The sequence below is a fragment of the Theropithecus gelada genome, chromosome 11, assembly GCF_003255815.1.
Source record: "Theropithecus gelada isolate Dixy chromosome 11, Tgel_1.0, whole genome shotgun sequence".
NCBI lineage: Eukaryota > Metazoa > Chordata > Mammalia > Primates > Cercopithecidae > Theropithecus > Theropithecus gelada.
In genome coordinates, this window is record NC_037679.1 from 54,755,197 (window position 1) to 54,778,002 (window position 22,806).

General features: G+C 37.9%; 1 protein-coding gene across 4 annotated transcripts in view; it reads left to right on the forward strand.

The window, feature by feature from the left end:
- The window catches only part of METAP2 (methionyl aminopeptidase 2), a 41,332-nt gene that overhangs the window by 9,793 nt on the left and 8,733 nt on the right, over positions 1-22,806 (forward strand). For 3 of the 4 annotated variants that reach the window (XM_025401634.1, XM_025401635.1, XM_025401637.1), the window contains 5 exons: positions 2,287-2,389; positions 10,456-10,617; positions 11,408-11,589; positions 12,448-12,542; positions 20,768-20,864. In XM_025401634.1, the coding sequence (XP_025257419.1) occupies positions 2,287-2,389; positions 10,456-10,617; positions 11,408-11,589; positions 12,448-12,542; positions 20,768-20,864 (639 nt within the window). The remainder of the gene's footprint in view (positions 1-2,286; positions 2,390-10,455; positions 10,618-11,407; positions 11,590-12,447; positions 12,543-20,767; positions 20,865-22,806) is intronic. The other variant, XM_025401636.1, reaches the window with a different exon arrangement.

Below are 22,806 nucleotides of genomic sequence, written 5' to 3' on the forward strand. Positions count from 1 at the left end.
TTTAGTGAAACTAGTAATTATTTAGAAAATAACTGGTTTGACAATCCTGTATTTTCTTTAGCTATTAACTCAGCTAAGGGATATCAATATGAATTGGTTGCATTTTACTGCAAGTTAGGGATGAGTTTCTAAAAGTTTTGTGATTTAAAACTTGCATAATTTAAAGAAAAATTCTGTCAAGAATGGCCAAAGTGGTGCCACTGTGGTGATAGGGTAAATGTTGTTTGTAATTTACCTTCCAGTTTTTAAATTATGAGATTCTTGATGAGTATTTAATGAGGAGTCCCATTATTTAAAATGTGTGCATATGGTGAGACTTTATTATTAACAATAATTTTTATATTGTACTATCAGATTTGTATAAAATATCCTACTTGTTTTGAGTTTCTGTAAGTGCCACAACCAAACATCATCGGGGCCTGAAAATACATTAGGGAGACTAAAGGGAGATTTCATAGTGTTGAGGAAGAAAGGTTGGGTTGAGAATGACAACATGTAAGTTTTAATCTTGGATGCCATTTGGGCTGTTGTAGACCACTGAATGTCTGGTTATGCCTTCCTTTAAAATTTTTCAGGCTAAAATTTTATGAATCAGAATTTTGGTGGTGATTCCCCTGGTCTCCAGGTGGAGGTGGGATAGCCTTCTTTGCGTTCAGGCATCCATCATTACTAGATCCTTCTACTCTAAGAAGAGGATGTCAACTATTCTTGTAGCCTGTGAGTGCCCATGAGTCTGTATTTGATGAGCACAGGATAATTGCATTCCAGGAATCTTCCAGGGGCTGTAATGTCTGATTCTTTTCATTAAAAAAAATTATTAAAAGTTTGGCTATGAGAAATAGTATTACCTGAGAATGAATTAAGAGATACCTATTTCTTAAAAAAAAAAAAAAAAAAAAAAAAAAGAGATACTTATTTCTCCAAATACTCTAAAATTGCACCCTTCTGAAGGCAGACCAGCAGGGAGGAGTGTTGTTAGAAGACTGTTTTATATTTGCCCTTGATAGAATTCTTCTGACAGATGTTTAAGTATGATGCCATTAACCTTTGTTGTGCTTCCTCTGAGGATGTTGCTGAATGTACTGTTCGTTATATTTCTTTATGATGTACTCCTTTTTTTTTTCTGCTTAGTATCAAGGATAATTGTGTTTTTTTCTGAGTATCAGTCTGTTTCCTCTCAGAACCACTGTGGCCTGTGCAAATAATATATATATATATTTTAATGTTGGCTACTAAAGGGCTTAGAGCCAAATTTGTGGTTTTTATATTGGCCTCATTTCAGGTACTATTTTATGTTCTTGTTTTGGTTTTTACTAATTTACTTTGAATGTCTCTTATTTGTTTATTTTTTATATCCTGGTAGACTTCTTGAATCATTTCTGGAACAAGCCAAATAGTATAATCATGGGCAGTTCACTGCCCTCATTTTCCTCATCTATAGAGTGGGAAAATTATAAATGATGGTTAATGATAACTATAGTACAGGTTATTACAGATAATTCACAGTTTTATATAATGACTTGGATGTAATACATTATAATTTTCAAAGGTTATCCAGGATTTCATCTGATTGTTCATTTTGTAGATGAAGAAACTGAGGATTCGTACTATTTAGCCATTTGTTCAAGTCACAGCTAATAAGTGGTAAAGACTAGACTTTAACTTTGATATTCTGATTACAAATTGTATATTTTTTCTCTAATGATCTTTTTAAGTCCCTTACCATGTAATTTATGCACAATATAAAAGGCATCTTTATCAGATTTGTAGATGAGATAAAGTTGGAGTGATAAAATACTTGGACAAAAATCAAGATTTCAGAAAACCAGAATTGATTATGTATGCTCTTAACTTTTATACCTAATATACTCTTGAAATAATAGTTTTTCTTATTTTATTAATATATATTAGGTTTATATTTTCATTTTATTGCTATAGGACTTCTTATTACTTGGTTTGTACTTGTGAAAGCCAACCTCTCTATGCTATTCCATCTCTAGTATAGTGAATGAAGATGAAAACATTAGAAGTGTGCGTTTTGCCAAGGCACGTACTGTTTAAATACATAGTGGAGTTCTGAGGAGTTAAAAATTTCTTTTTCCCAAGCAGCAATAAATCAGTGAGGAGGTGGCCAGCGTGAAGTATCTTCTGCTTTTAACTGTGACAGCAAGGAGGAGGTTCCTTAAAATCAGAACATATAACCACCATTAGGAACTGAGAAAACTCTAATAAGTGCTTAATTTTATTTTTAACTACAGAAGTTAATGCTTTATTTGTATCTCACAGCAAAAGTTCAAACAGACCCTCCCTCAGTTCCAATATGTGACCTGTATCCTAATGGTGTATTTCCCAAAGGACAAGAATGCGAATACCCACCCACACAAGATGGGTAAGGATCATCAAATCACTTCCAGTTTAATTTTTGACAGTTATAGCTTAGCAATAAAGCAGATTTGACATTTCTCAGAACTTTGCTCCACTACTTTAATAAATGCTTATAAATTTGTCATAAAGAAGATACAGTAGAAGCCCTCTTATCCAAAATGATTGGGACCAATAGCAGGTTATTGGTCATTTAAAAAGTGTATTAAACTGAGGATCACAAAATAAAAATTCTTGTAGATAAAGGTTAACTTAAATTTGTTTTTCACCTCTCTTGAAATTTGGATGTGGATTAGTACTTCCCCCCCCCCCATATGTATTCATAATGCGTTATCTACAATTCCATTTGGGGTTTCTGAGTGACACAAGGGTTGATGTCTACTATATCTTTACTTTTTTTCCCTGAAACCTTTTGATAGTTCTTACCTACACTTAATTTGACAGAAGTATTTTTTGATGACTTACCCTTATTGAGATTTATCAGGGTAGTTTTCATGGAAACAGTTTTTTTAATATTATTATTATTTTTTTTTGAGGCGGAGTTTCACTGTTGTTGCCCAGGCTGGAGTGCAGTGCTGGGATCTTGGCTCACTGCAATGTCTGCCTCTTGGGTTCAAGCGATTCTCCTGCTCCAGCCTCCCAGTAGCTGGGATTACAGGCATGCACCACCCGCCTGGCTAATGTTATATTTTTAGTAGAGACGGAGTTCCTCCATGTTGGTCAGGCTGGTCTTGAACTCCCAACCTCAGGTGATCCGCCTGCCTTGGCCTCCCTTAAGTGCTGGGATTACAGGGGTGAGCCACCGCGCCCCGTCAATATAACATTATTAAATCACATCATTACCATAACAAGTACAGATGACTTAAACAGTCTTGGGAACAAATTCACCTGATTCTTCAAGGTGTTCTGTAAGGATACATTTCACATGGTTAGCAGAAGTGGCATTATGCAGACATATTGAGAGCATGGAAGCTGGGACCAAACTATCTGCATTTGAATCCCAGTTCTAATGTGTATTAGCTTTGTGACTTGGGCAAGTAATTATCACATCTGTGCTTTTATCTCCTCATCCATAAAATGGGTACTCTGCGGGGTCATGGTGAGGAATGATACATATACGTAGCACTTGGAAGAGTAGATGCGTAGTAAACATAAAGCAAGCCTAGTTCCTGTTATTTAGAGTAATAACCTGTCACCCACAGTATTTATAATACCGTGGACATTGATCAGTATGTTTTACAGAGGGAATTAAGAGTATTGTTTAATCCAGTGGTTGCAGTCATTGGTTAAGAAAGCTTCTACTGTAGCTCTTGTTTTCTTGGCCTATAAAGACACCATTATTTTTTTTTAAATGTAAAAAAGAAAAGAAGAAAGAACATACTGTTGTTACATTACCACCTGCTCCCTCATTTCCAGTTATGAATGTTCTTAGGGAATAAGTCTGTGAAATTCTGGAATTATATGGCATGGGCTTCTTTTCTTTGAATTTGAAATCATCAGTTGTCCCTATCTTAAAAGCACCTATTTTTAAAATGCCACAGATACAGATAATTTTACATTAATAAATTCTTTTTTTTTTTTTTTTTTTTTTGAGACGGAGTCTTGCTCTGCCGCCCAGGCTGGAGTACAGTGGCCGGATCTCAGCTCACTGCAAGCTCCGCCTCCCGGGTTCACGCCATTCTCCTGCCTCAGCCTCCCGAGTAGCTGGGACTACAGGCGCCTGCCACCTCGCCCGGCTAGTTTTTTGTATTTTTAGTAGAGACGGGGTTTCACCGTGTTAGCCAGGATGGTCTCGATCTCCTGACCTCGTGATCCGCCCATCTCGGCCTCCCAAAGTGCTGGGATTACAGGCTTGAGCCACCGCGCCCGGCCAATAAATTCTTATAGTACACATGATATGATCACATTTATTTTTAAATACAATCTCTTAATTTTTTTTTTTTTTTTGCTTGTTCCCTCTTCTTTTCCTTCCTTCCAGACCCATGTTAACCACCTAGCAGGTAGCCTTCCATATTTTTTTCTATGCTCATGTATGTATACATCTGTCTGTTTATGTAAGGGAATGTTTGATCATTGTTTGTTTTACAAAAATGGAATCATAGGCACACTTTCCTCCATCTTTTCTCATTCAGGGCTAACCCTTGGAAGTTCCTCCAAGTCAGTTAGAATAGTTATATTATTATCTTGAATGGCTTCATAATATTCCATGGTGTGAGTGTACCGCACTTTATTCCACCATTCTCTAGCTGATGGCCATTGCTTTTGTCTGCAATAATATTGCCACTATAAACCGTTCTGCAGTAAACCTCCTTAGGTAAATAGGTAGCTGGATATATAGTGTATTTTTCTCTCTCTCTCTCTCTCATATACTGGTAGTTATATTCTGAAATAATTTTTTAGGAGTGAGATTGATTAATCAAAGAATATATTAATAATTTCCAGTTCTTATACTACTAGTGATTTCGTGCATCTTTTGATCGTTGGCTTTGTTTATGATATCTTTTGCTCTTCCAGAAGTTTTAAATGTTTAAATGCATTATATGTCCATGTTTAATACTTCCGAGTTCCCAGTAGTCTCTTAGATTTTCTTGAACACCTATTTTGTGTTTTATGACATCTTTAATCTGGAATTTTTTGTGTAAGGTTGGGAACACTAATTTTATTTTTCTTTCCAGTGCAGAGTCAGTTTATTGTTTATTAAATAATCCCTCCTACTGAATTGAATGACTGCCTTTGTCACATGCTGTATTCCCATGTATGTAATGGAATCAGTTTCTGGATTATTTACTCTGCTCCACTGATCTGTTTCTTATGCTAATACCGTTTTAATTTGATATCCCAAACAATTCTCTTTAATACCTAGCTACTCTCAGTCATGTAGTCTTACACACACACACACACACACACACACACACACAAACACAAACACAAACAAATGTCCTTGTTAGAATTCTCATCAGAATTGCATTTATATTTATGTATTAGTTTCTGAAAATTGACAGTTTTATCACCTTGTCTTATCCAATGTCATGGAATGTTTTTGATACTTTTTTTCACTTAATTCAATTTTTTTTCCAGGTAGGTTCTAGCCCTTTTTAAATTTATTCTTAAGTGTTTTATGGTTTTTGTTAGTGATGTGAATTAAATATTTTAATCCCATTTCTGTTTCTCTAGAGTGGAGGAAAGCCATTGATTTCTTATACTTGTTAGCAGATTGTTAATACTTTCAACAATGTGAATATTGTGGAACATTTGAAGTGGTATTTAATACATGAAAAAAATGAGATTTTTGTAAACCTCAAAAACTTCCTTTTCCTTACTCTCAGCTTCTATTGAAGTTAAATAAGAATAACTTCTGTTTTTGAAATAATAAGGGAAGATATTAATTACATGTTACAATACTTTTCAAAGTAATTGTCTTAAATATTGCAGTATTGTATGTTATCCTGGAGAAATACAGAATAGGTATAAGATAGTATGGTGTGTTTGCTTTTTAATAAAACTCAATACTTTTTACATTCATATAACCAGTTTTGACTATTTGCAAATAGATCAGATTCAGTATTCTTACAGATTTGATATAGTTTGTATCTTTCCTTCATTGTTTTATTAATAAACTTTTATTGGAAAGTGAATGAATTATCACAAATAACTCACCTTTGAAACTACTCTAGGTTAAGTGTATTTTTAAAAACTTCTTATTTTGTACAAAATTAATTGGGCGTGGTGGTGCATGCCTGTAATCCCAGCTAATTGGAAGGCTGAGGCAGGAGAATCTGTTGAACCTGGGAGGAGGAGGAGGTTGTGGTGTGCTGGAGATCACACCATTGTACTCCAGCCTGGGCAACAAGAGCGAAACTCTCTCTCAGAAAAAACTCAAAAAACTTCTTATTTTGAAATAATTTTATACTTCCAGAAAAGCTACAAGCATAGTACAAAGAATTCCCAGATACCTTTCACCTAGATTTCCTTTGTTTTGCCACATTGTTTTATTCTTTATCTCAGTGAAATATAACAAGTATGCATATTGTCATATACAAATAACATTCCATTTTCTCCTTGGAAGACAGATATAAGGCAAATGTGAAAAATGTTAAACTGGTGAGTCTGTATATATATAGTTTTTTTTCTTTTTTTGTTTTGTTTTGAGACAAGGTCTCACTCTGTCAGCCAGACTGGAATACAGTGGTGTGATCATAGCCCACTGTAGCCTGGAACTTCTGGGCTCAAGCAGTCCTCCTGCATTGGCCTTCCAAAGTGTTGGGATTACAGGCGTGTGCCACCACACCCGACATAGTATTTTTTTTTCTGGGCCATTTGAGATCAGACTGCATTTTTGGCTGTAATACTAGGTAATGTATATACAGTATCCTTTTCAGGGTGTTATATCTAGAGACATACAATGTCAATTTGTTCCTTATTGGTGATGTTTGATTTTTACCGTTTGTTTAAAGTATTAGCCAGTTTCTCAAGTGTATTGTTACTAATTTTTTCCTCTTGTAATTATTAACTTGTGGGTAGTTGTTTTGAGTGTATCCACACGACTGTTGTGAACTCTTCTCACACATAGCTTGAAACCTTTTTTTTTTTTTTTTTTTTTTGAGATGGAGTGTTGCTGTATTGTCCAGGCTGGTTTACAATTTCTAGGCTCAAGTTATCCTCCCATCTTACCCTCCTAAGTAGTTTTGAAACAAATTTTTAATAGTTATAGTAATGTTTGTTTACTTTCTAAAACCAGGATCCACTTGAGGTTCTCATTGCATATGGTTAGAGGCCTCACCTTTTTCTCTTTTCTCTTCAGTGCCCCATCTCTTTGAAGCAATCAGGCAGTTGTAGAACGTCTCATGTTGTGGGATTTCTCCGATTGTTTCCTTGTGGGATGTTGAACTTTTTTCTCTATTTCTGTGTTTTCTGTAAACCGGAATTAGGTGTTAATGGGCTTAGATTAGATTTAGGTTAAACATTTTTGACAGAGGTATAAAATAAGTGATTATGATCTTCACATTGTACCATATTCTGCTATATTAGATGTAATGTCAGGCTATCCTACTGTTTTATTGTGTTTTACCTCTTGATTAATGTGATGGCCAACTCTTTTTTTTTTCCCCCCTTTAAAGGTACTTTTTGCTTTTTGCAGTTTCCAAGTAATCTGTGGGGCTACTTTGGTATCATTTGGAGTATCTATCTTCCTTCCTTTTCTTCCTATTTAGTTTATGCAAACTTGAGAAGAAAGGAATATCCTTTTCTTAACAACTTTTCACTTAATTCTTTTAATATCCATTGATAATCCTTGCTTTTATGGGTTATTTCATTGGTAACGGCAAAATGGTGGATTTTTAATTCTTTCATTCCTTCTACATTTATTAGGTGATATTATTCTGTAAGAATTTTCTCTATCAACTGGGAATCAACTATAGTTCCTTCTTGTAGTCAGAGTTAAAATGTGCTTTATTTCTTACCCTTTAAGTACCAATTTTTAAAGGAAGGACTTTATGTGATATACGCATACATTTTAATTGTTTTTATTATTTTTTTGAGACAGGGCCTCACTCTGTCGCCCAGGCCAGAGTGCAGTGGTGCAGTCTTGGCTCGCTGCAACCTCTGCCTCCCAGGCTCAAACAGTTCTTGTGCCTGAGCCTCCCGAGTGGCTGGGACTACAGGCATGCACTGTCATGCCTGGGTAACTTTTTGTATTTTTAGTAGAAACAGGGTTTTGCTTTGTTGCCCAGACTGGTCTCGAACTCTTGAGCTCATGCAGTCTGCCCCCCTTGGCCTCCCAAAGTGCTAGGATACAGATGTGAACGACCACGCCCGGCCATTACTGTTTTTTGAGATAGGGTCTCATTCTGTCACCCAGGCTGGAGTGCAGTGGTGAGATCATAGCTCAGTACAGCCTTGACCTCTGGGGCTCAAGTGATCCTCCCACCCCATCTCCCAAGTAACTGGAATTACAGGCATGTACCACCTCGCCTGGCTAAAATTGTTTTTTCTTTTTGTAGAAATGGAGTCTTGCTATGTTGCTCAGGCTGGCCTTGAACTTCTGGGCTCAAACAGTCCTCCTGCCTCAGCCTACCAAATGGCTGGGATTTTAGGCATGAGCCACTGCACCTGGCCTATTGTGTGTGTGTGTGTGTGTGTTTATGTGTATATGTGTATATACACACACACACACACATATGTGTATATATATGTGTGTATGTATATATTTTGGTAGAGACAGGGTCTCACTGTGTCACCCTCGATTGTCTTGAACTGTTGTCCTCAAGCAATCCTCCCACTTTGGCCTCCCAAACTGTTGGTATTATAGGAGTAAGTCACTGTGCCTGGCTTTAATTGCTGTACTTTTGTTTAATTGACTGAACAAAATAAGATCAAATGTAGGAAAATAATATTCTTAGTAAAGGTGTGAGGCAGATTTAAAAAAAATTTTTTAGTCCACTTATAAGGAATTTTTGGGGAGTCTGGAATTATAGACCCTGACACTACGTTTCTTGTATTGTTAATAACTTTCTATTTGAACTCGAGACTTTGAGCAAAAGAATTTCTTTAATTCCGTTTCTTTTTTCTTTATTATTTATTTTTATTTTTTATTTTATGTTTTTAAAGACAGGGTCTTGGTCTGTTGTCCAGGCTGGGGTATAGTGGTGCAATCATAGCTCACTGTGTCCTTGAACTTCTGGGCTCAAGTGATCCTCCTGCCTCAGACTCCTGAGTAGCTGGGATTACAGGGATAAGCCCAATGCCCAGCTAATTTTTTTTTTGGTAGAGACAGAGTCAGAGACAGAGTCAGGTTGGTCTTGAACTACTAGCCTCAAGTGATCCTCCCACCTTGGCCAGGGTCTGTAGTTTAGGGCAGAGTTGAGTGAACTTTTTCTTCGAAAGGCATGTAGTAAATATTTTAGGCCTTGAGTGTTACTTAGCTTTGCCATTATAGCATGAAAATAGCTGTAGACAGTACATAAATGAGTGGGCACATGTTGCAATAAAATTTTATTTACAAAACAGAGGAGGCAAATAGCAGTACCTTGAAGTTATCACTTTTACACTTGTGTAATTTATACTTGGTGATCACTAAGTTGCAAACTGTATATTCAGTATTTAAGAAAGTGTGAAAGTTGTTTAGATTTTTAAAAAATATATCGTTTTAAAGCAGTTAATGTTTTTCCTGCTTACAGGGAGTCATGGATCTCATTCCCAGATACTGAATAAAAAATTCTATCAGATGGGGTGACTCACGCCTATAATCCGAGCCACTCAGGAGGCTGAGGCAGGGGTATCACTTCAGGGCAGGAGTTCGAGATCAGCCTGGACAAAATAGCAACCCCATTTCTTTAAATAAAAAGTTTTTTAAAATTAGCTGGGTGTGGTGGTATGCACCTGTATACTCCCAGCTGCTTGGGAAGCTGAGGCAGGAAGAACCTAGGAGTTTGAGGATGTAGTGAGCTATGATCACATCACTGCATCTGCGTGGGTGACAGAGTAAGACCCTTGTCTCTTAAAAAAGAAGTTCGTTAGCACTGGCAGTTTTAAAATGTGAGCCATGTCTTTCAAGGAAGAATACCTCTTATATTTATATATACAATTAGAAAAACCCAGCACATGCATGTAATACGTGTTTTGAGGAAGTATGTGCAGATTTCCAAGTCAGTTTCTTCGGTTATTAGTTACCCTGTTGGCAAAATTAAATGCAAATTGTTGTTGTGCTCCTTTGAAGTCTCTAAAATATATAAGACCTCAAGTGGAAGGATGACTCCTACCTACTCTGATTCTAGGACTCTTCAGACTTTTCTGATTCTTTTGTTATCTTTTTGTGTTGTCAGGGTGTTAGTTCCTCTGACTGAATGAAATCTCACAGGAGGATTTTTTTCCTCCCTTAGTGTCTTAAAATGGTTTTAGTTTCATTTGGGTTGGTTGCAATACTTCTTTTTGTATTTCAGAAACTTTGTTGACATAAACTGAATATGTAATGTATTTTTATTTGAACTGTCTTATTACTTAGTATAGTTGTATCTCCCTCAGCTTTTATGCTTGTTCTGCTGTTTTATGACTAATAGTATGCTATGCCCACTCAAGGCGAACAGCTGCTTGGAGAACTACAAGTGAAGAAAAGAAAGCATTAGATCAGGCAAGTGAAGAGATTTGGAATGATTTTCGAGAAGCTGCAGAAGCACATCGACAAGTTAGAAAATACGTAATGAGCTGGATCAAGCCTGGGATGACAATGATAGAAATCTGGTAAAAGGAATATTTTTTTGTAAGAACATGATAAAAACATGTTTATAAGTACAAACTCTCCAATTATAATGTTTGGCTTTCATTACCACTTTGCTAAATCTTTAAGTAAAGGTTATAGAAATGTCTTCTAGATTATTTTAGTGTCACTATGAGAAAAGCATGAAGAGGAGTACACATTGGCACCTCAGCCACCCTATTTTGTGCGCAGTCATTACTGATTATTTTCTGTCTGGAAATGTTATTTTGCTATCTAATAATTCATACTAAGAAATAAAAAAGTATTGGAGCAATTGCCCAAACACAGAACATGATGATAATACAGTAACAAAACCAAGTAATTATTTCTCTAGTTTTTCCTTTTGATAAATGATTAGTATAACATGTAATTCTCTGATTCCTACAATTTAAAAAATATACAACATGCACAAATAAGATCAGCATTTAAATTGGTCTAAGTTATACTCTTATTTTCTAGTAAATTTAGTTAAAAGTGGAGTGTGTTTTCTCTGTTTCTAACAGAATCAAATTCCTTGGCTTCTAAAGATAAGCTATTTTCATAGCATCAGAGAACTGTTATTTATATTCAGAAAGTGCTCAGATCATTCTCAGAAAGTAAGGTTTTTGGTAAACTTTCTGGACTTGATGAACTGTATGGTATTATATATAAAAGTAAGAATGTTTGATGAAAGTAAGAACTGTATGATGAACAGTTATGGTATTAACTGTATGGTATTATATATAAAAGTAAGAATGTAAAAGTAAACAAGTTCCTTTTACTTTTTTGTTTTAGTGAAAAGTTGGAAGACTGTTCACGCAAGTTAATAAAAGAGAATGGATTAAATGCAGGCTTGGCATTTCCTACTGGATGTTCTCTCAATAATTGTGCTGCCCATTATACTCCCAATGCTGGTGACACAACAGTATTACAGTATGATGACATCTGTAAAATAGACTTTGGAACACATATAAGTGGTAAATTCTTGCAGAAAATTCCTACCCCAGCCTGCTCCTGAAAAGCTAGTTTTTGTCTCTGTTAAATGGAGTGATAAATACTGAACTCCCAAATTTTGTTTTTGCTTCCTGCCTTCATTAGTAAAGGTGTGTTGAGGCAGATTAAAAAAAAATTTAGTGCACTTACAAGGAGAGAGAGGCAGTTGTGAGATTTACTTGAAAGCATACTACTAAGTGGAATAAAATGAAAACTGTTGGGTGGTTAAGGTTTATTACCTTTTGTATCAAGGCATGAAAGACATTATCCTATCTTCAGGTCATTGTTTCATACCTCTTTTATTCAAATAATAACATTTATTCAGAATATTTAAGTTTATCAGCCTTTATATACATGTTTGCTTTTTTGAATTCTCTCCAAAACCCGATTAGGTAAGCACCTTGTTATCTTTCTTACAAGTGAGAAAGCAAGCTTAGAATAAATACTTACCTAAGGTTTCATTACCTTGGAAAAGTAATACTATATTCAGAGCCCCGTATACTTTCTCTGCCCTGCGTTGCTATTTCTCATTTCCCTAGTCTTTTCTTGTATTTGTTTTGTTTCTGTTTATATGTTTGTATAACTGCCAGGGTGAGCACTGAACTGGTGCTGTCTTGGAGTAATATATACTAACCCTGTAATTCTTTCTATTCTGAATCCTTTATATACTTCTACATTTTGTCTCTTTGATTATGAATGATCTGTGGGTATTTGGAGTGCAGCCTTCATTTGAGCCTTCATTCTATTTTTATGTTAAACTAGCAAGATTAATAGATTAAATGCTGTAAAGTAGATAAATTGACTAGCTGATAAGTAAAATTAAAAGGAATTTTCTCTTTCAGGTAGGATTATTGACTGTGCTTTTACTGTCACTTTTAATCCCAAATATGATACATTATTAAAAGCTGTAAAAGATGCTACTAACACTGGAATAAAGGTATGTGAACTTTTATTAAAGCACCATTTCATTCCAAGTATTTTGAACACTTTAAGGTCTTTTAAACACTTAACAGCATTTAAGCACTTTTAAGGCCTGTTTAAGGTCTTTGGGTAATTAAGACAAATAAAACTGATCCATTGCCCTTATGGTTTTAAGCGGGTAATTGTATGATTGTGTACCAAAGGTTGTTCTTTGTTTGTTTTTTTGTTTGTTACCCTTGAACTTTGCTAAACTTTATTAAAACAGAGTTTGGATCTATTTTTGCCTGTCAGTTGGCAATGGTTTTTTTGTGGTTCTTTTTTAGAGCAATTTTAGGTTCATAGCAAAATTGAGCAGAAAGTACAGTGATTTCCCACCCCTCCCCAACTGCCTCCATTGTTAGCATCCCCACCACATAGGTGTATTTGTTAAAACCGTTTGAACCAACATTGACCACATCACAATTATTCAAAGTTCATAGTTTACATTAGGGTTCATTCTTAGTAATATACATTCTAAGGGGTTTGACAAATATAAATGCATCTACCATTATAGTATCATACAGAGTATTTTCTTTTTTCTTTTTTTTTTTTTTTTTTTTTTTTTGAGACGGAGTGTCTCTCTGTCGCCCAGGCTGGAGTGCAGTGGCACGATCTCAGATCACTGCAAGCTCTGCCTCCCAAGTTCAAGCGATTCTCGTGCCTTAGCCTCCTGAGTAGGTGGGACTACAGGCACCCGCCACCACGCCCGGCTAATTTTTTTGTACTTTTAGTGGAGACGGGGTTTCACTGTGTTAGACAGGATGGTCTCGATCTCCTGACCTCATGATCTGCCCGCCTCGGCCTCCCAGAGTGCTGGGATTACAGGTGTGAGCCACTGCGCCCGGCCCATCCAGAGTGTTTCGTAGCCACCAAAATCCTCTGTGCTCAACTGATTCATCCCTCTCTGTCCACCAAGCTCTGGTACAGCCCAGGTTTTCCCCACCCACCCAATTTTTTTTTTTTTTTTTTTTTTATTGGAGAAAAGTGCAGTTAAAATAGACATTACAGAAAATTTACCATATTAACTTTTTTCTTTTTTTTTGAGATGGGTCTTACTCTGTTGCCCAGGCTGGAGTACAGTGGCACAGTCTCGGCCCACTGCAACTTCTGCCTTCCGGGCTCAAGTGATACTCCTGCCTCAGCCTCCCAAGTAGCTGGGATTACAGGCACGCACCACCACGCATGGCTGATTTTTTATTTCTAGTGGAGATGGGGTTTCACCACGTTGGCGAGGCTGGTCTCGAACTCCTGACCTCAAGTGATCTGCCCGCCTTGGCCTCCCAAAGTGCTGGGATTACAGGCATGAGCCACTGCGCCCAACCATATTTAAGTATATTGTTCGTTAGTATTAAGTACATTCATAATATTGTGCAGCCATCATCACCATTCAGCTCTGTTTACTCTTCATGTTGTAACACTGAAACTCTATACTCATTAAACAGTAACTCCCAATTTCCTTTTCTCCCCCTATGCTGGCAACCACCATTCTACTATATATGATTTTGACTAGCAAGTACCTCATATAGTATTTGTTATTTTGTGACTGGTTTATTTCACTTAGCACAATATACTCAAGGTTCACCTATGTTGTAGCATATGTCAGAATTTACTTAAGGCTAAATAATCTATTGTGTGTATATACCGCATTTTTCTTCATCCATTCATCCAGTGATGGACACTTGGATTGCTCCCATGTTTTAGCTATTGTGAATATTGCTGCTATGAATATGGGTGTACAGATACCTCTTCAAGGTCTGTTTTCAGTTCTTGGGTATATACCCAGAAGTGGATTTAGGAATCATCTGGTAATTATATCTTTTTAAACTTTCTGAGTATCTTCTCTACTGCTTTCCACGGTGGCTGTACCATTTTCATTCTCACCAACAGTACACAAGGAAGGGTTCCAGTTTTTCTGTTTCCTCGCCAACACTTACTATTTTCTGGGTAGTTTTTTTGTTTGTTTGTTTTTTAAATATCTTTGGAGAAATATCTATTCAAGTTTTTTGCCCATTTTTATTTATTTATTTTTTAATTAAAAAAAAAACCCAGTGCGGTGGCTCACACCTGTAATCCCAGCACTTTGGGAGGCCAAGGTGGGTGGATCATGAGGTCAGGAAATCGAGACCATCCTGGCTAACACAGTGAAACCCCATCTCTACTAAAAATACAAAAAAAAAAAAAAATAGCTGGGTGTGGTGGTGGGCGCCTGTAGTCCCAGCTACTCGGGAGGCCAAGGCAGGAGAATGGCGTGAACCCAGGAGGTGGAACTTGCAGTGAGCCAAGATCGCACCACTGCACCCCAGCCTGGGCGACAGAGCGAGACTCCGTCTCAAAAAAGGTTCAAATTGGGGGTCTTGGTGTGTTGCACAGGAGCATCTTGAATTCCTGGGCTCAAGCTATCCCCTCACCTCGGCCTCCCAAAGTGCTGGGATTGCAGGCATGAGCCACCATGCCCAGCTCTTTGCCAAAATTTTTTAATTGATTCCTTTGTTGTTGAGTTTTAGGAATTCTGTATAGATTCTGGATGTTAGTCCTGTATCAGATATAGTATTTGAAGATATTTTTTCTCATTTTGTAGGTTACCTTTTTACTCCAGATACTGTGTTTTGAAGCATAAAATGTTTTCATGAAGCCCAGTTTGTCTATTTTTTCTTTTGTTGCTTGTGCCTTAGGTGTCATATCCAGTAAATCATTGCTAAATCTAATGTCATGAAGCATTTACTCCGTTTCCTTTTAAGGTATTTATAGTTTCAGGTCTTCAACTTAGGTCTTTGATCCATTTTGAGTTAATTTTTTATATGGTGTTAAGTAAGAGTCCACATTCATTCTTTTGCATGTGAATGTCCAGTTTTCCCAGCACCATTTGTTAAGACTGTTCTCTTGCTTTTGAATGGTCTTGACACCCTTGTCAAAGCTCATCTGGGCCAGGCACAGTGCATCATGCCTATAATCTCAGCCCTTTTGAAGGCTGAGGTGGGAGGATCATTTGATCTCAGTAGTTGAAGTCCAGCCTGGGCAAGATAGCAAGACCCCATCTCTACCAAAAATTAAACAAATTAGTCAGGTGTGATGGTGCACCCTTGTGGTCCCACCTACTCAGGAGGCTGTGGTGGGAGGATCTCGTGAGCCCCGGGAGGTTGAGGCCTCAGTGAGACAAGATTACGCCACTACATTCCAGCCTAGGTGACAAAGCAAGACCTTGTCCAAAAAAAAAAAAATCATTTGTCTTTGTAAGTGAGGTTTATTTCTGGACTCTTCATTTTATTTTATTGGATTATATGTCTGTCTTTATGCCAGTACCACACTGGGTTTTTTTGGTTTGGTTTGGTTTTGGTTTTGAGACAGGGTCTTGCTCTGTCACCCAAGCTGGAGCACAATGGCGTGATGTTGGCTTGCTGCAACCTGTACCTCCTGGGTTTAAGCAGTTCTCCTACTTCATCCTCATAAGTAGTTGGGACTACAGACTCATGCCACCATACCCATCAATTTTATTTGTTTTTTATAGAGACAAGCTCAGGTTGGTCTTGAACTCCTGGCCTCAAGCAGTCCTCCTACCTCAGCCTCCCAGAGTGCTGGGATTACAGGCACGAACTATTGGCTCCTGATGTCCGCACTGTTTTGATTACTGTAGCTTTGTTGTAAGTCTTGAAATTGAGAAGTGTAAATTCTTCATCTTTGTTCTTTTTCAAAATTGTTTGGCTATCTAAGATGTCTTGGGATTCCATATAAATTTAGCATTTTTTTTTCCTACAAAAACCACCAAATGGATTTTGATAGGGATTGTGTTGAATGTGTAGATGGCTTCAGATGGTATTGACATTTTAACGATACTAAGTCTTCTAATTCATAGACATGAGATGTTATGTTAATCCATTTTCACACTGCTATAAAGAAATACCTGAGACTGGGTAATTCATAAAGGAAAGAAGTTTAATTATCCACAGTTCCACCTGACTGAGGAGGCCTCAGGAAACTTAGAATCATGGCAGAAGGCAAAGGGAAAGCAAGGACCTTCTTCACATGGCAGCAGGAGAGAGAACTGCAAGCAGGGGAAATACCAGACGCATATAAAACTATCAGGTCTCATGAGAACTTCCTATCATGAGAACAACATGGGGGAACCACGCCCATGATCCTGTCACCTCCCTCTCTCAGCATGTGGGGATTACAATTTGAGATGAGATTTGGTTGGGGACACAGAGTCAAACCTTATCAGATGTGTTTCCATTTATGTCTTTATTTCAGCAATGTTTTATAGTTTTCATTGTACATGTGTTTCAATGTGTTTCACCTTCTTGGGGTTAATTCCTAAGTTTTTTTTTTTTTTTTTTTGAGCTATTGTTAATGCAATTATTTTTGTAATTTCCTTTTCAGATTGTTCATTGTTAGTATGTAGAAATGCAAATGATTTTTATGTTTTGACTTTGTATCCTGTACTTGGTTGAATTAATTTATTCTGATACTTCTTTTGTGTGGAATCTTTAGGGTTTTCCACAGGTAAGATCATATAATCTGTGAACAGAGATAGTTTTACTTCCATCCCAATTTAGATGCCTTTTAATTTTTCTTGCCTGATTGTTCTGACCTATGTTGAGTAAAAACGGCAAAAGTGGATAGCCTTCCTTGCCTTGTTTGTGATCTTAGAGGAAAGCTTTCCATCTTTGACCATTGAGTATGATGTTAGCTGTAGGTTTTTCATAGATGGCTTTTATTATGTTGAGGTGGTTTACTTCTGTTCTTAATTCATTGAGCCTTGCATTGTGAAAGGGTGTTGAATTTTGTCATGCTTTTTCTGCATCAATTCAGGCAGTCATATGGTTATTTTTCTTCACTCTGTTAATGTGTGTATTAGATCTGTTTTTCTTATGTTGAACCATCTTTGAATTTCAGGAATAAATCCCACTAAGTCATGGTGTGTGTTCCTTTTAATATGCAATTAAATTTGGTTTGCTAATATTTTATTAAGGATTTTGCATCAGCGTTCATAAGAATATTGGCCTGTAATTTTCTTATAGTGTCTTTGCCTGGCTTTGGTATCAGAGTAATGCTGGTTTCATGTAATGACTTAGAAAGTATTCTCTTCAGGTTTTTAGAAAAGTTTGAGGAGTGGTATTAGTTCTTTAAATGTTAGAATTAACCAGTGGAAGCCATCAGGTTCAAGGTTTTCCTTTGTCAGGATTTTTTTTTTGAGACAGGTCTCCCTTGTTACCCAGGCTGGAGTACAGTGGTATGAACACAGTTCACTGCAGCCTTGGCCTTCTGGGCTCAAGCAGACCTCCTGCCTCAGCTCCCAAGTAGCCGGGACCACAGGCGTGTACCACTACACCCAGCTAATTGTAAAAATAAAATAACATTTAGAATTTTTTTAGATACAGGGTGTTGCTATATTGCCCAGGCTGGTCTGGAACTCCTGGTCCCAAGCCATCCTGCCAGTTTGTCTTTCCAAAGTGTTGAGATTACAGGCATGAGCCACTGTGTCCGGCCTAATAATTCTTCTAAATGAATTAGTCTCTTGAGTTATATAGAAAATAGAATATGGAATTGTAAACCAAAGTTATAATAATACTAGCTTTTAGAATAAAAATAATTTTGGCTGGGCATGGTGGCTCACACCTGTAATCCCAGAACTTTGGGAGGCTGAGGCAGGCGGATCACAAGGTCAAGAGATCGAGACCATTCTGGCCAACATGGTGAAACCCTGTCTCTACTGAAAGTACAAAAATTAGCTGGGCACGGTGGCGTGCCTGTAGTCCCAGCTACTCAGGAGGCTGAGGCAGGAGAATGACTTGAACCCAGGAGACAGAGGTTGCAGTGAGCCAAGATTGCGCCACTGCACTCTAGCTTGGCAACAGAGCGAGACTCCGTCTCAAAAAAAAAAAAAAAATTTTTTTTTTTAATGTATTAGTTCCTTAAGTCATGTGGAAAACAGTGTTTGCAGACTACTGTTAGAATAATATTAGTTGTTACAATTGACTATTTATTTTACTTCATTGAGACTTTAAAAATTCATATGGCTTCAAGTTACTATGTAGTATCCTTTGCAGGGCATTTCTTGAGCACTTCTTGCAGGCCCAGTCTAGTAGTAATTAACTCCATCAGCTTTTATCTGGGAATCATAATTTCTCCCTCACTTTTTTTTGATAATATTTTTTTTTTCAAATTGAAATAGGGTCTTGCTCTGTTGCCCAGGCTAGAGCGCAGTGGTATGATCATGGCTCACTGCAGCCTCGACCTCCTGGGCTCAGGAAATCCTTCCACCTCAGTTCCCCAAGTAGCTGGCATGTGCCACAATACCTTGCTAATTTTTAAAACTTTTTTGTAGAGATGGGGTCTCACTTTGTTGGCCAGGCTGGTCTTGAACCTCCTGGGTTCAAGTGATCCTCCCACCTTGGCCTTCCGACGTGCTGGGATTACAAACGTGAGCCACCACGCCTAGCCTGATTTCTTTCTCACTTTTGAAGGACAGTTTTCCCAGATACGATTCATGGGTGACAGCTTTTTTCTTTTAGTTAGCACTTTGAATATGTTGCACTGCTGCCTTCTAGCCTCCAAAGTTTCTAGTGTGAAATGTGCTTGAAGTCTAAGTGAGCATCCCTCCTATATAGTGAATCACTTCTTTCTTGTTGCTTTCAGGTTTCCCTCTGTCCTTTAGCAAGTTTGATTATCATGTTTTTGTGTGTGTATGTGTGGGTTTCTTTGAGTTCATCTTTTTTGGAGTTCTTTGAACTTCTTGGATGTTATTTTCTTGTATTTCATCAAATTTGGGGAGTTTCCAGCCATTACTTTTTCAAATATTGTTTGCCTTTCTCCTTCTTCTGAAAATTTCCATAATACATATATCGGTCTACTTGATATGCAGGTCCCTGAGGTTCTGTTCACTTTAATCTTTTTTATTCTTAGACTTGGTGATTTCCCTTGTCCTTATCTTCAGGTTTGCTGGTTCTTTCTTTTTTTTTTTTTTGCCTGCTCAAATACTTTTGAATTCTTGTGAATTTTTCATTTCAGTTACTGTACTTTTCAGCTCTAGAATTTTTTTTTTCTTTTAGGTTTTCTATTCTTTTTTGATATTTTCATTTTGTTCATACTTTTTTTTTTTTTTTTGGCTCTCTCAATGTCTTCCTTTAATTTTTTAAGCATCTTTAGAAGAGTTGTTTTGAAGGCTTTGTCTAGTAGTAGATCTATCTGCCATCAGGTTTTTTTTTCAAGGATAGTTTCTGTCAATTTATTATTTTCCTTTGATGGGTGTTCTTATTTCCTTATATGCCTTGTGACTTTATGTTGAACACTGCATATTTCAGTGTAATGTGGTAATTCTGAAAATCAGATATTCCCCCTTCCCCAGCATTTCTTTTAGATTTTTTGTGTTGGTTTTTTTGTTTTTGATTCTTGTAGCCAGTCTCTGCCAAGCATCCACCTGAGGTGTAAACTTCAGGTTTTCTCAGGTCTTTCCCTGGGCATGTGCGCCCACTTTTACAATTTTCTCGTACATGCAGTTGTTTTTGAATGACCTAGTCTTTAATATCTGGGCCCTGAAGGGGGAGAAAAATAAAAATGAGTGTGGGCTGGAGGCCATGCTGAGTGTGAGGGAGTGGAGGGGAAAGGGGTGCTCACCATTTAAATCTGAAAGTCACTTCAGTCACAGGGGTGTGTAAGGGCGAGGTTTGCAACTATGAAGGGAGATGCAACAACAGTGGCCACTTCTATATCTGGGCCTATGTGACCAGAAGCAGCAACTAGGTATTGAAGCACAGATCCCTGATGTTTAGGACATAGACTATTTTGCCCACTCACATACCCCCAAGCTGTGTGCATGTTGCTTCAGGAATATGAGCCAACCACGAGCTTATGGAACAGTGTGTAGTAGTGCTGCTACTGTGCTAAGAGCTGGAATGGATGGAAGTTAACCACACTTGACCATCCCATTATTCCCCTGGAAGTTGCAAGGCTTCAGTAGACTCCAAAGTTCCCAAGTAGTTACATTAGACAGATTTTGTCAGTGTAGTTGTTATCTATTTAGGGAAGCAGATTCCTGGTGCTTAATACTTCACTGTCCTCCCATAATCCTCTGCAAAGTATTTTAAACAGGAAATTACTATGTACAAAGCAGTTTTTGATTGTCCCTTATTTTTAAATGTTACAAAATTAAGTTGCTATGAAAATTTTGCACTTTGAATAATAAAGCATATGTTACACTTTTTTTAGTGTGCTGGAATTGATGTTCGTCTGTGTGATGTTGGTGAGGCCATCCAAGAAGTTATGGAGTCCTATGAAGTTGAAATAGATGGGAAGACATATCAAGGTATATTCTTTTAATATATGTTATTTTGAAATTGATTTTACAAACTATTGTCGAGTGCTTTCTTTGAGTCAGCTGCTTCATGTTTCTGTCTTGGGAATTCAAGGAAAGAAGACAGGGGAAATGACCTGCTTAGAGCATGGTAGGAGTACTGTTGTAACTAACTGGAAACTATTGCCAAGCCACACTGTTAGCTGATAAGAAAACACCTAAGGAAATATCCTGGGGCAACCAAAAAGCGCAGCCAGTTTTCTGTGACTAGTCAAATCAAGGCTGAGAGAAGCCAGGTCTCTTGCCATTGAGGATGACTCATTGTGATTTTTTTGTTGTTTTTTTTTGTTTTGTTTGTTTTTTAAAGACAGGGTCTTGCTCTGTCATCCAGGCTGTAGCGCAGTGGTACAACCAAGGCTCACTGTAGTTTCAACCTCCCAGGCTTAAGCGATCCTCCCACTTTAGCCCTCCCGGGTAGGGCCACCATGCCTGGCTGATTTTTAATTTTTTTGTAGAGACGAAGTCTAACTGTGTTGCTCAGTCTGATTTTGAACTGCTGAGCTCAAGCGATCCTCCCGCCTCAGCCTCCCGAAGTGCAGGGATAACAGGTGTGAGCCACTGCTCCTAGCCTGTGGTTTTTTGGAATCACATTCAGAATTTGGAGGCCAGTTCCTTGTGTATCACTTTAATTCCCAAGTCCCTTTGCTTTCTAGTCTTTACCAGTGACTACCTCAGGTATATACTCCCAGAGTCCCCTGTGCTTTCTGGTGCTGTACGTTAATCTCTGTCAGTCCAGTCCTCCTCCAGCTCCCAGGTCTGTCTGATCATCCCCCAGCCACCATCCTCCTCCCTCATCTGTGGTCATTTTTCTCTGTGACCCTGTTCTAATAACTTCTTTATAGAATATTTTCTATATTTCCTTTAACAGAATTCTGTCTCTCTTTGTAGACTCTGAGTGGAGACTCTCGTGTTGTTTTCTTGCCCCTTACTCAGTAAATTCACACCGTTCAGCATTCTTTGCATTTCCTATTGCCCATTATGTGTTTCTACCAAGAGCAGAAGTGATTCTTCCTCTGGAACCTGACCGTGCCTTCTATATAGACAGTTACCACCAACGTAACAGTCCTCTTTTATGTCTAAATACTGAAATTTATTACCAGACTTATACTTTTTTTTTTTTTTTTTTTGAGATAGAATNTTTTGAGACAGAATCTTGCTCTGTTGCTCAGGCTGGGGTGCAATGGTGCAATCTCGGCTCACTGCAACCTTTGCCTCCTGGGTTCAAGCGATTCTGCCTCAGCCTCCCCATTAGCTGGGATTACAGGCGCCTGCCACCATGCCTGGCTAATTTTTTTTTTTTTTTTTTTGAGGTGGAGTCTTGCTCTGTCACCCGGGCTGGAGGGCAGTGGCGTGATCTTGGCTCACTGCAACCTCTGCCTCCCAGGTTCAAGCCATTCAATCCATTCTCCTGCCTCAGCCTCCTGAGTAGCTGGGATTACAGATGTGTGCCACCACAGTCGGCTGCTTTTTGTATTTTTAGTAGAGACGGGATTTCGTCATGTTGGCTAGGCTGATCTTGTTATGCCCAGACCGTTTATTCCCCGAAGAAGACCACCAGAGTCCAGAGTCAAAGCTAAGCAGCAAGGATCTTTATTACAGGTTCGAACCTGGAACTCTCCCTCGCTCGCGAAACGAGACGGGCAGGAGAGCTCCCCACTGAGCTCCGAGCAGTGTTATATAGTCTAAGAAAAGTGGGCATAGAATTATTATACAAATCAGATATATGATTGGCTAGTGTTTGAACAAGGCGATTTGGCTAACTATGATTGGTTCCCGCCATTTCTGATATTTCGGTTCAACCTTTGAGGTGGGAGAGCAGGTTTATGGCAGCAAGAGTTTATCTTACTTAAACACGTCTTGTGACCTTGCCTCAGAACTTACAAAATCTCTGGTA